This window comes from Coregonus lavaretus (genome assembly GCF_964263955.1).
Source record: "Coregonus lavaretus genome assembly, chromosome: 14".
Taxonomy (NCBI): domain Eukaryota; kingdom Metazoa; phylum Chordata; class Actinopteri; order Salmoniformes; family Salmonidae; genus Coregonus; species Coregonus lavaretus.
In genome coordinates, this window is record NC_140001.1 from 37,835,425 (window position 1) to 37,849,544 (window position 14,120).

Below are 14,120 nucleotides of genomic sequence, written 5' to 3' on the forward strand. Positions count from 1 at the left end.
GGCTCATTTTAGTTTCAGCCCAGCATTAACACATGTGAAGCCTGGGCCCCCAGTATAGCCCATGTGCCGTATCTAAAGCTGAAGTCTAGGCCCTGTATCTACACTTGCCGTCTGGGACCCTGGTACACTGTAGGCCACATATGTAAGCCTGGGCTCCCGGTAGATAGTGGACCCAGTGAGGGTGTGTGGTGGTGGGTTAGAGTTAGGGGCTGTGCAGGGGAGAGCAGGACATCTGGAACACATTAGGCGGGCGTTGAATCTCTTTAGCACACACACACACACAAAATCTATTTTCCAGCTGCGGACCCGTTGGTGGCTCATGTGTGACATCATTTGGTCTTTGTTTTTGAAGGCCCTCGATCTCTGCTCGACACGGTGTGACTCTTTGTGTGTGTGTGTGTGTGTGTTTGTGTGATCATTTGTTTGAGAGAACTGTGTTTTTATCAATGAAATACTGCTCTGGTAAGCATCAGGGAAAGAGACTACAACTCTACTGAGTGTGTGGTGTGTGCGTGGATGGATGTTTGCATATATGTGTGTGTATGCTTGTGTGTTTATCAATGAAACGGTGCTCTGGTAAGCATCAGTGAAAGAGTTCAGTTAAGTGTTGAGCGTTGTGTGTGTGTCTGTGTGTGTGTGTGTGTGTGTGTGTGTGTGTGTGTGTGTGTGTCTGTGTGTGTGTGTGTGTGTGTGTTTGTATAGTCACAGCTGCAGTACTCTACTCTCCTACTCACTCTCTAGTGTTGCTTGCTTTTACATCACATACAGCATCCAACCTGTTATTCTGCTGACTGACTCTCTCTCTTCCCTCCCTCCATCCCTCTCTCCCTCCCTCCCTCTCTCTCTCTCTCTCTCCAGGCGGTACAGCAGAGTGTAGCGGCCAACTCATCTCAGAAAGTTTTGTCGTTTACCACCACCACTCTGGAAGACATCCTCAAGTCTTTCTCTGATGTCAGCGTCATACGAGTGGCCAGTGGCTACCTGCTCATGGTGAGACTGACAACACACAACTGTGGCTCTACACACTAAATGAACCATAGCTGTGTGTGTGTGTGTGTGTGTGTTAATGCTCTCTCTCGCTCTCTCCCCTCTGTGTAGCTGGCCTGTGTGTATTTGTGTGTGTGTGTTAACTCTCTCTCTCCCCTCTGTGTAGCTGGCCTGTGTGTATTTGTGTGTGTATGTGTGTGTGTGTTAACTCTCTCTCTCTCCTTCTGTATAGTTGGCCTATGCTTGTCTGACCATGCTGCGCTGGGACTGTGCCAAGTCTCAGGGAGCTGTAGGACTGGCCGGTGTCCTCTTGGTGGCGCTGTCTGTGGCTGCAGGCCTGGGGCTCTGCTCTCTGTTGGGCATATCCTTCAACGCTGCCACCACACAGGTAGCACACACATCAATCAGTCAAAGGTTACACACACCGCCTCCTGTACGTACTGCAGGCAGATAATCCATCATTCAGACCTCAGTCACACATAGCATACACACACACAGACTAACTGATGTGTGTTTCAGGTGCTACCGTTCCTGGCACTGGGTGTAGGTGTGGATGATGTGTTTCTCCTGGCCCACGCATTCAGTGAGACGGGACAGAACAAGAGGATCCCCTTTGAGGTGAGACACAACAACAACAACAACAACAACAACACTATGCTTCCACACCACACTTAGTTTGTAAAAAGGGCTTTATAAATAAATGTGATTGATTGATTGATCACATAGGGCAACATTTATTTAATCCCAGCCTGCACTGAAGCACCATCTCAGAGTAGGAGAGCTTATCTAGGACCAGTTATGCCTTATTTAGTTCAAAATGAATATGATTATATGAACACGGGGAACCTGATCCTGGATCAGCACTCTGAGACGCTTTTTGAATATGGGCCCAGGTGAGTTTCCCAGGTCTAAATGTGCCCTTGATTAGAGGGGAAGATTGAAAAGCCCCAACCTCTCCAACCCCCCTTCCCTCTCTCCCTCTCTCTGTTTCCCCCTCCTCTTTTTCTTTTGTCATTTAGCAGACGCTCTTATCCAGAGCGACTTACAGTTAGTGAGTCTCTCACCTAGAGGAATGTGTGTGAGCCTGTCTCCGCCTGTGGTGCAACATCAACACACACATACACACACACACACACACACACACACACACACACACACACACACACACACACACACACACACACACACACACACACACACACAGCCAGACATTCAAAGGAATATAGAAGCATACTGTATATACAGGGCATTCAGAAAGTATTAGGACTTTTTCCACATTTTGTTACGTTACAGCCTTATTCTAAAATTGATTCCATTTTTTTTTTTCTTCATCAATCTACACACAATACCCTATAATGACAAAGCAAAAACAGGTTTTAGAAAATGTTGCATATTTTACATTTACATAAGTATTCAGACACTTTACTCAGTACTTTGTTGAAGCACCATTGGCAGCGATTACAGCCTTGAGTCTTATTGGGTATGACACCACAAGCTTGGCACACCTGTATTTGGGGAGTTTCTCCCATTCTTTTCTGCAGATCCTCTCAAGCTCTATGAGGTTGGATGGGGCGCGTCGCTGCACAGCTATTTTCAGGTCTCTCCAGAGATGTTCGATCGGGTTCAAGTCCGGCCTCTCAAGGGCATTCAGAGACTTGTCCTGAAGCCACACCTGCATTGTCTTGGCTGTGTGCTTAGGGTCGTTGTCCTGTTGGAAGGTGAACCTTTGCCCCAGTCTGAGGCCCTGAGCGCTCTGAAGCAGGTTTTCATCAAGGATCTCTCTGTACTTTGTCTGTTCATCTTTCCCTCGATCCTGACTAGTCTCCCAGTCCCTGCTGCTGAAAAACATCCCCACAGCATGATGCTGCCACCACCATGCTTCACCGCCGTAAGGATGGTGCCAGGTTTCCTCCAGACTTGACGCTTGGCATTCAGGCCAAAGAGTTCAATCTTGGTTTCACCTGGCGGCAGCTCTGCCAGAGCGGTGTACAGAGGTGGGAGGAGGAGAGGAGCACAAAGAGACAGCAAAAACAGCTCAGAAGACATACAACCATGCCTGCCCCCGCCAACACAGACTGAGACATACAACCATTCCCGCCCCCGCCAACACAGACTGAGACATACAACCATGCCTGCCCCCGCCAACACAGACTGAGACATACAACCATGCCTGCCCCCGCCAACACAGACTGAGACATACAACCATGCCTGCCCCCGCCAACACAGACTGAGACATACAACCATGCCTGCCCCCGCCAACACAGACTGCATATGCCCCACCTGCAATAACGTTTGTGGATCTCGGATTGGACTCTACAGTCACCAAAGAATTCACAGTTAACTCAGAAGTGGAAGTCATCATCGGATACGATGGACTACCGAAGAAGAAGAAGAAGTGTGTTTGTTTGTTTGTTTTTACAAAAAGAAGTCCTTACAAGGATAGTAAAACAAGGAAAACATTTTGCCGGTCCCCACAAGGATAGTAAAACAAATGTGTGTGTGTCTGTGTGTGCATGCATGTGCATGTGGAGAGGATTATTATCCGTGTCCAGCATGCGAAGGGGAAAACACAGACATGTTTTTGCTTGTTTTAGTTTTCCCCCCACGCTCCTCCATCCCTCCATCCCTCCATCCCTCCATCCCTCCATCCCTCCATTCCCCGGTTTCCTTTATGTGGCGGAGATGAGAAGTAATCAGAGCTGAACCTGATCTCTTCTGTCTGACACACACTCACAAGCTCTGTGGGTGGTGCACATCCTCAACACTTCACACATACACACACACACGCCAGCAAACTCGCTGAGGGGTGTGTGTGTGTATGTGTGTGTATGTGTGTGTAGATCCATTTGGAGCAGATACGGGTAAGACATGATGAATAGGGTTTTGTGCCTGCAGCAGTTAAGTGAGATAAGTATATGTTTTTGTTTTTCATGTTAGCGTGTGTAGAAAGAGGTCTCTGTTCCTCTAAAAAGCCACACAAGCCATATGCAGTCTTTCTAATCTGGAGCTTATTAAGGTGTCATGGAGAGATAAGTAAGAGCTCTGTATTTCACTCCTAATCACCTGAGGCAGAGGAAGGAGACATTTCATCAAATCAATGTCAATATTAAAAGCTGTTACTGTGAGGGAAAAAAGTATTTGATCCCCTGCTGATTTTGTACGTTTGCCCATTGACAAAGACATGATCAGTCTATCAATTTAATGGTAGGTTTCTTTGAACAGTGAGAGACAGAATAACAACAAAGAAATCCAGAAAAACGCATGTCAAAAATGTTATACATTTATTTGCATTTTAATTAGGGAAATAAGTATTTGACCCCTCTGCAAAACATGACTTAGTACTTGGTGGCAAAACCCTTGTTGGCAATCACAGAGGTCAGACGTTTCTTGTAGTTGGCCACCAGGTTTGCACACATCTCAGGAGGGATTTTGTCACACTCCTCATCCACAGGTTTTCTATGGGATTAAGGTCTGGAGACTGGCTAGGCCACTCCAGGACCTTAATGTGCTTCTTCTTGAGCCACTCCTTTGTTGCCTTGGCCGTGTGTTTTGGGTCATTGTCATGCTGGAATACCCATCCACGACCCATTTTCAATGCCCTGGCTGAGGGAAGGAGGTTCTCACCCAAGATTTGACGGTACATGGCCCCGTCCATCGTCCCTTTGATGCGGTGAAGTTGTCCTGTCCCCTTAGCAGAAAAACACCCCCAAAGCATAATGTTTCCACCTCCATGTTTGACGGTGGGGATGGTTTTCTTGGGGTCATAGGCAGCATTCCTCCTCCTCCAAACACGGCGAGTTGAGTTGATGCCAAAGAGCTCGATTTTGGTCTCATCTGACCACAACACTTTCACCCAGTTCTCCTCTGAATCATTCAGATGTTCGTTGGCAAACTTCAGACGGGCCTGTATATGTGCTTTCTTGAGCATGGGGACCTTGCGGGCGCTGCAGGATTTCAGTCCTTCACGGCGTAGTGTGTTACCAATTGTTTACTTGGTGACTATGGTCCCAGCTGCCTTGAGATCATTGACAAGATCCTCCCGGGTAGTTCTGTGCTGATTCCTCATCGTTCTCATGATCATTGCAACTCCACGAGGTGAGATCTTGCATGGAGCCCCAGGCCGAGGGAGATTGACAGTTCTTTTGTGTTTCTTCCATTTGCGAATAATCGCACCAACTGCTGTCACCTTCTCACCAAACTCCTTGGAGAGCTCTTTGGTCTTGGCCATGGTGGAGAGTTTGGAATCTGATTGATTGATTGCTTCTGTGGACAGGTGTCTTTTATACAGGTAACAAACTGAGATTAGGAGCACTCCCTTTAAGAGTGGGCTCCTAATCTCAGCTCGTTACCTGTATAAAAGACACCTGGGAGCCAGAAATCTTTCTGATTGAGAGGGGGTCAAATACTTATTTCCCTCATTAAAATGCAAATCAATTTATAACATTTTTGACATGCGTTTTTCTGGATTTTTTTGTTGTTATGCTGTCTCTCACTGTTCAAATAAACCTACCATTAAAATTATAGACTGATCATTTCTTTGTCAGTGGGCAAACGTACAAAATCAGCAGGGGATCAAATACTTTTTTCACTGTAATTACCCTGTCATATATCCTAATCCAATCAAACATTTGCCTTTAGGTCAAGTAGGAAGTTGTTGGTATCTCCCTCCCTCCCTCCCTCACTATTCTTTTTCATAAATTCTACTGTCATATAATTTGTGTCATGATGTATCCTCTTACAATGCGTTGTGTTTTGTATCTAAACAGGTGGAAAATTCTAATGGATTTCTCTCTCTCTCTCTCTCTATCTGTGTCTGTAGGACCGTACGGGGGAGTGTTTGAAGAGGACAGGAGCAAGTGTAGCTCTCACCTCTATCAGTAACGTCACTGCTTTCTTCATGGCAGCTCTCATCCCTATACCTGCCCTACGAGCCTTCTCTCTGCAGGTACCTGTGTGTGTGTGTGTGTGTGTGAGTGTGTGTGTGAGTGTGTGTGTGTGCTTGTGTGGGGGCCTTCCCTCTAACAGTCCTAATTCATCAGCCTTCATTGGCCCCAGATTTCTCGAGGCGCTTTTTATTGATTTACTCAATCAAACTGAAAGTGAGTGAGTGAGGCCGTGTGTGTGTGTATCCCTAGCCCCACTACAGGGGGACCGGTACCCCCTGTATATAGCCTCGTTATTGTTATTTTAATGTGTTACTTTTTATTTTATTTATTTTTTACTTTAGTTTATTTAGTAAATATTTTCTTAACTCTATTTCTTGAACTGCATTGTTGGTTAAGGGCGGGTAAGTAACCATTTCACTCTAAGGACTACACCTATTGTATTCGGCGCATGTGGCAACAAAAAATACGATTTGTGGTGGGCCCAATATCTGTCCCGAATGTGGCTGAGGTCCACGTAACCCAATCCATGTCCTGACTTGACTCAGATCTGTCATTAATTAGTGATGTCATCACACCACTAAGAGATAGAGGAGGGGAGGGGGGGGGAGAGAGAGAGAGAGAGTGACAGAGGAAACAGTTAGGAAATGCTGGGGGTTAGAGAGATCAGTCATGCTCTCTCCTCATCTACATGTCTGTCTATCTGTCTGCTTCCACTCTCTCTCCCTCTCATCTGTGTGTGTGGTGGAATACCTTGACACACACACACACTGCTGTTTGACCTCTGGACCAAGGAAGAGGTGGCTGAGTTCATGTGCCATTGCCCTGACAACAAGCCCAGCTGCACGCTACACATACCACAGATATGTCTGACGTACACAACTCACACACACATACTCTCCTTTACACGCAACCCCTCCTCTCACTCTCTCCTGATACAGGCGAGACGTAACTCTTCTTTCACAGTGAAGCCAATATTAGTATGTGTGGACAGATGGCTTTAGTACAGGGGTCTGTCAAACATGCTCTACTTACCCCAAAGGTCTGATAGAACCAGAACACACGCACACACATCACAGACAAATACCATACATGGAGGTGTGTGTGTGTGCAGGCGTGTGTGGGAGTGTGTGTGTGTGTGTGTGTGTGTGCAGGCATGCGTGGGAGTGTTTGCGTGTTTGTGTGTGTGTGTGTCTGAAAGCACATTCTTGTCTTTATCAGCATTAACGACTTCCTCCAGTCTACTCCTCTCTGGAAGAGAGGGATTCATCTCTCTTTTTTCTCTCTCTTTATCACATCTCTCCATTTCCTCCCCTCCTCCAGTCTGGAAGAAACAAAAGAGTGTGGATCTGAGCTAGATAAAGAGATAGAGATAACTCACACTAAAGCTCCAGTATCTTTACTGGGGTCAGCCATTGGCCACACCTGGCGTGTGTGTTTAGAGGTGCCATCGGAGTAATGTTTGGATTTCATTAGGAAAAGCCAAGAAATGTGATGTGTTTGTGGGTCAGACTAGGAATCTATGTATTCTTGTCTTTCTCCCTCACCCTCGCTCCTCTCTCCTCCCCCCTCACCCTCGCTCCTCTCTCCTCCCCCCTCACCCTCGCTCCTCTCTCTCCCTTTTCTCTCTCTCTCCCTTTTCTCTCTTTCTTGTGTTGTGTATGGAATTGAGACTTTACAGTGAGGTAAGGAATGAGAGAGGGGGAGCGGTGTGTGTGTTAAGGCGTTGCTACAGTGGGAGGGAATAGGTTGCTGTAAACTGGCAGTAGTGAGAGCGTGTAAATGTGTGTGTGTGTGTGTGAGAGTGTGTAGGGTTGTGTGTTGTCTGTGAGCCCTAGCGCCTGTTCATCACCTCAAGCCCTGCAGGCCTCTGTCTCCTTGGGTGGCCTGGCACAAACACAGGACTTAGTGTGTGTGCCTGTGTGTCTGTGTGTGTGTGTGTGTGTGTGTGTGTGTGTGTGTGTGTGTGTGTGTGTGTGGTGTGTGTGTGTGTGTTCAGTGGTCTGGCAGCTACACAGGATCCAGATTGTACTCTGGGCAGGGCCCCAGCCTAACCCCAACCCCCACCCTCTACTCTCTACGCCTCTAAGAACTACAGACTACTCTCTCTCTCTCTCTCTCTCTCGCTCATTTTATTTTCTCTCAAGTTCTCCTCTTACACACTCACACGCTTTTTTTCTTCTTCTTTATTTTCCTTTTTTCTTTAACCCATCCACCTCTTCGGAGGACACATCTTTTACAGCTTTTCTGCGACATATACAAACATTTTACGTAGACATTTGACATATACATTTGACATACACATTTTGCATACACATTTTGCATACACATTTTACATACATGGTACTTTTATATATATATCTTTTTTTTTTAACCTTTATTTAACTAGGCAAGTCAGTTAAGAACAAATTCTTATTTACAATGACAGCCTACACCGGACGACACTGGGCCAATTGTGCGCCGCCCTATGGGACTCCCAATCACGGCCGGTTGTGATACAGCCTGGAATCGAACCAGGGGGTCTGTATTGACGCCTCAAGCACTGAGATGCAGTGCCTTAGACCGCTGCTCTATTCGGGAGCAAGCAATCACATAACAATAATACATTACTGAACAAAAGCTCTTTAATCCCACCCCTCAGCCACTCTCAGCCCATCCCACCTATCACCATAGACCACCCTCGTTTGGTTTCCATGTGCCATATACAGTGGGGGAAAAAGTATTTAGTCAGCCACCAATTGTGCATGTTCTCCCACTTAAAAATATGAGAGAGGCCTGTAATTTTCATCATAGGTACACGTCAACTATGACAGACAAATTGAGAAAAAAATATCCAGAAAATCACATTGTAGGATTTTTTATGAATTTATTTGCAAATTATGGTGGAAAATAAGTATTTGGTCACCTACAAACAAGCAAGATTTCTGGCTCTCACAGACCTGTAACTTCTTCTTTAAGAGGCTCCTCTGTCCTCCACTCGTTACCTGTATTAATGGCACCTGTTTGAACTTGTTATCAGTATAAAAGACACCTGTCCACAACCTCAAACAGTCACACTCCAAACTCCACTATGGCCAAGACCAAAGAGCTGTCAAAGGACACCAGAAACAAAATTGTAGACCTGCACCAGGCTGGGAAGACTGAATCTGCAATAGGTAAGCAGCTTGGTTTGAAGAAATCAACTGTGGGAGCAATTATTAGGAAATGGAAGACATACAAGACCACTGATAATCTCCCTCGATCTGGGGCTCCACGCAAGATCTCACCCCGTGGGGTCAAAATGATCACAAGAACGGTGAGCAAAAATCCCAGAACCACACGGGGGGACCTAGTGAATGACCTGCAGAGAGCTGGGACCAAAGTAACAAAGCCTACCATCAGTAACACACTACGCCGCCAGGGACTCAAATCCTGCAGTGCCAGACGTGTCCCCCTGCTTAAGCCAGTACATGTCCAGGCCCATCTGAAGTTTGCTAGAGTGCATTTGGATGATCCAGAAGAGGATTGGGAGAATGTCATATGGTCAGATGAAACCAAAATAGAACTTTTTGGTAAAAACTCAACTCGTCGTGTTTGGAGGACAAAGAATGCTGAGTTGCATCCAAAGAACACCATACCTACTGTGAAGCATGGGGGTGGAAACATCATGCTTTGGGGCTGTTTTTCTGCAAAGGGACCAGGACGACTGATCTGTGTAAAGGAAAGAATGAATGGGGCCATGTATCGTGAGATTTTGAGTGAAAACCTCCTTCCATCAGCAAGGGCATTGAAGATGAAACGTGGCTGGGTCTTTCAGCATGACAATGATCCCAAACACACCGCCCGGGCAACGAAGGAGTGGCTTCGTAAGAAGCATTTCAAGGTCCTGGAGTGGCCTAGCCAGTCTCCAGATCTCAACCCCATAGAAAATCTTTGGAGGGAGTTGAAAGTCCGTGTTGCCCAGCGACAGCCCCAAAACATCACTGCTCTAGAGGAGATCTGCATGGAGGAATGGGCCAAAATACCAGCAACAGTGTGTGAAAACCTTGTGAAGACATACAGAAAACGTTTGACCTGTGTCATTGCCAACAAAGGGTATATAACAAAGTATTGAGAAACTTTTGTTATTGACCAAATACTTATTTTCCACCATCATTTGCAAATAAATTCATTAAAAATCCTACAATGTGATTTTCTGGAATTCTTTTTCTCATTTTTTCTGTCATAGTTGACGTGTACCTATGATGAAAATTACAGGCCTCTCTCATCTTTTTAAGTGGGAGAACTTGCACAATTGGTGGCTGACTAAATACTTTTTTTCCCCACTGTATCGTCCATGTAAAAAACCTGTCTGATCAGGATGAACAATATCTGGTAAAACCTTTTTTATTCCATGTGCTATGCATTTTGCCAGGTTTATCGCATCACAACATTGAAGTGTAAGAGGCCTCCAGTTTTTTAAATGGACTGGATCTTTATACTTACCACCTGGGTCCTGTTTTAGTAGTAATGAAATCAGACCTTCTTGTTGAGTACCTGAAAGTCTACCATTTTTATATGAGTAATTCAAACATGCTAATAATGGATCTTTGAGTACATCAAAACAGGTCTGATATACATCTACTGGTATACCATCAAGACCTGGTGTTTTTCCAGACTTTAATTGCCTCAAAAAGTTCCTCTTCTGTAAGTTGGCCTTCTTCCTTTCATGTGGTGGTTTCGTCATAGTGCTTGATGGTTTTTGCGACTGCACTTGAAGAAACTTTCAAAGTTCTTGAAATTTTCTGGATTGACTGACCTTCGTGTCTTAAAGTAATGATGGACTGTGGTTTCTCTTTGCTTATTTGAGCTGTTCTTGCCATAATATGGACTTGGTCTTTTACCAAATAGGGTTATCTTCTGTATACCACTCCTACCTTGTCACAACACAACTGATTGGCTCAAACGCATTAAGAAGGAAATAATTAACTTTTAAGAAGGCACACCTGTTAATTGAAATGCATTCCAGGTGACTACCTCATGAAGCTAGTTGAGAGAATGCCAAGGGTGTGCAAAGCTGTCATCAAGGCAAAGGGTGGATATTTGAAGAATCTCAAATATAAAATATATTTTGATTTGTTTAAGACTTTTTTGGTTACTATATGATTCCATATGTGTTATTTCATCGTTTTGATGTCTTCACTATTATTCTACAATGTAGAAAAAGTAAAAATAAAGAAAAACACTGGAATGAGTAGGTGCGTCCAAACTTTTAACTGGTACTGTATGCTACAGTAGAAACAACATCACAATATACAGAAAATAAGGCACTAACTTTGATAGGAACTTACACATGTCCAAAGGCAAATGTCTGCACACTTGAAGTGTGGAAAAAATGGGGACGGGCTCTCCTTGAAGAGGGAAGTTTTTCCGGTTCAGTAAAGCCTCAAACATAAATTGTCCGCAACACTGAAATGGGCTACTTCTATGTGAATTATTGAGAAGGCAGAACACACCTCAATTCAAACTGTTGTTAGAAAATACAACTTGTTAGAAAATCATTTGAAATTGACAAGTTGAAACATAGCCTATAGATAATTAGCAGGCAGCGCGTGTTAACTGTTCTTTTGCGTAACAGTCACAATTTGGAACAGTGAGTGCATTCTGACATCACGTGCATAAAACAACTCATGCTGGGGCGACCGTTAGAGGTACAGTATGCCCTGGCAAATATTCTTATACTTGCCAGTGTAACCTACAACATTATCCCGCCAGTGTAACCTACAACATTATCCTCATTTGATATGCTGCTTCAATGTATTTTCTCCCATATCAGCAAAAAATATTTTTTGTCAAGGAGAAAAAAAGCACATGGCTATCTGTTTTAACCTAGAATAATAATCACTTACATTTTGGGGGCATTCTATAAGGCTACAATGTTGTTGGGTTTATTGTTTGAACAGTCGCTAAGATTATGTTTGGTTATCAATGCAAAATAGGCTGCTTATTTAATGCCAAGCTAAACCAAGACAGCAATCTTGAAGTTTAAGTGATTTTGAAGTTGATTAGCTTCCCACATTGCCATGGGAAATAATCAGATTCATAATTAAACAATATGCCCTGGCAAATGTTCTTACACTTGCTGGTGTAACCTACAACATTATCCCACCAGTGTAACCTACAACATTATCCCAGTTTGATATGCTGCTTCAATGTATTCACTCCCATATCAGCTAAAAATAGAATGTCATCATGTTTTGGTCGTGGAGAAAAAGCACATATCTTGCAGCTGTTTTTACCAGTAGCCTGGAATCACTAGTTATTACTTCTAAACAAAATTGTATTTAAACTCTATAAACTACCCCCTCCCAACTCATGGCAGCCTGATAAGCTAACCAATTGTTCCCTGTGTGTGTTCTCCCCTGACTAGGCTGCGGTGGTGGTGGTGTTTAACTTTGCCATGGTGCTGCTCATCTTCCCTGCCATCCTCAGTATGGACCTCTATCGCAGAGAGGACCGCCGCTTTGACATCTTCTGCTGCTTCTACAGGTAACACACACACACACAGAAACACACACACACACATACAGTGGCTTGCGAAAGTATTCACCCCCCTTGGCATTTTTCCTGTTTTGTTGCCTTACAACCTGCAATTAAAATTGATTTTTTGGGGGTTTGTATCATTTGATTTACACAACATGCCTACCACTTTGAAGATGCAAAATATTTTTTGGGTCAAACAAACAAGAAATAAGACAAAAAAAAACAGAAAACTTGAGTGTGCATAACTATTCACCCCCCCAAAGTCAATACTTTGTAGAGCCACCTTTTGCAGCAATTACAGCTTCAAGTCTCTTGGGGTATGTCTCTATAAGCTTGGCACATCTAGCCACTGGGATTTTTGCCCATTCTTCAAGGCAACACTGCTCCAGCTCCTTCAAGTTGGATGGGTTCCGCTGGTGTACAGCAATCTTTAAGTCATACCACAAATTCTCAATTGGATTGAGATCTAGGCTTTGACTAGGCCATTCCAATACATTTAAATGTTTCCCCTTAAACCACTCAAGTGTTGCTTTAGCAGTATGCTTAGGGTCATTGTCCTGCTGGAAGGTGAACCTCCGTCCCAGTCTCAAATCTCTGAAAAACTGAAACAGGTTTCCCTCAAGAATTTCCCTGTATTTAGCACCATCCATCATTCCTTCAATTCTGACCAGTTTCCGAGTCCCTGCCGATGAAAAACATCCCCACAGCATGATGCTGCCACCACCATGCTTCACTGTGGGGATGGTGTTCTCGGAGTGATGAGAGGTGTTGGGTTTGTGCCAGACATAGCGTTTTCCTTGATGGCCAAAAAGCTCAATTTTAGTCCAGGTTGACCAGAGTACTTTCTTCCATATGTTTGGGGAGTCTCCCACATGCCTTTTGGCAAACACCAAACGTGTTTTCTTATGTTTTTCTTTAAGCAATGGCTTTTTTCTGGCCACTCTTCCGTAAAGCTCAGCTCTGGGGAGTGTATGGCTTAAAGTGGTCCTATGGACAGATACTCCAATCTCCGCTGTGGAGCTTTGCAGCTCCTTCAGGGTTATCTTTGGTCTCTTGGTTGCCTCTCTGATTAATGCCCTCCTTGCCTGGTCCGTGAGTTTTGGTGGGCGGCCCTCTCTTGGCAGGTTTGTTGTGGTGCCATATTCTTTCCATTTTTAAATAATGGATTTAATGGTGCTCCATGGGATGTTCAAAGTTTCAGATATTTTTTTATAACACAACCCTGATCTGTACTTCTCCACAACTTTGTTCCTGACCTGTTTGGAGAGCTCCTTGGTCTTCATGGTGCCGCTTGCTTGGTGGTGCCCCTTGCTTAGTGGTGTTGCAGACTCTGGGGCCATTCAGAACAGGTGTATATATATACTGAGATCATGTGACAGATCATATGACACTTAGATTGCACACAGCTGGACTTTATTTAACTAATTATGTGACTTCTGAAGGTAATTGGTTGCACCAGATCTTATTTAGGGGCTTCATAGCAAAGGAGGTGAATACATATGCACGCACCACTTTTCCGTTATTTATTTGTTAGAATTTTTTGAAGCAAGTTATTTTTTTAATTTCACTTCACCAATTTGTACTATTTTGTGTATGTCCATTACATGAAATCCAAATAAAAATCCATTTAAATTACAGGTTGTAATGCAACAAAATAGGAAAAACGCCAAGGTGGATGAATACTTTTGCAAGGCACTGTATACTGTACATATATACACACACACACACACTGTATATCTCTTCCCACCC

General features: G+C 44.3%; 1 protein-coding gene across 1 annotated transcript in view; it reads left to right on the top strand.

Annotated features, from left to right (window-relative positions):
• Positions 1-14,120, top strand: part of ptch1 (patched 1) — a gene marked incomplete at its 3' end in the record, with an annotated part of 63,848 nt that overhangs the window by 32,693 nt on the left and 17,035 nt on the right. The window contains exons 9-13 of the mRNA XM_084176863.1: positions 859-990; positions 1,220-1,375; positions 1,507-1,605; positions 5,807-5,932; positions 12,259-12,377. Of these exons, the coding sequence (XP_084032989.1) occupies positions 859-990; positions 1,220-1,375; positions 1,507-1,605; positions 5,807-5,932; positions 12,259-12,377 (632 nt within the window). The remainder of the gene's footprint in view (positions 1-858; positions 991-1,219; positions 1,376-1,506; positions 1,606-5,806; positions 5,933-12,258; positions 12,378-14,120) is intronic.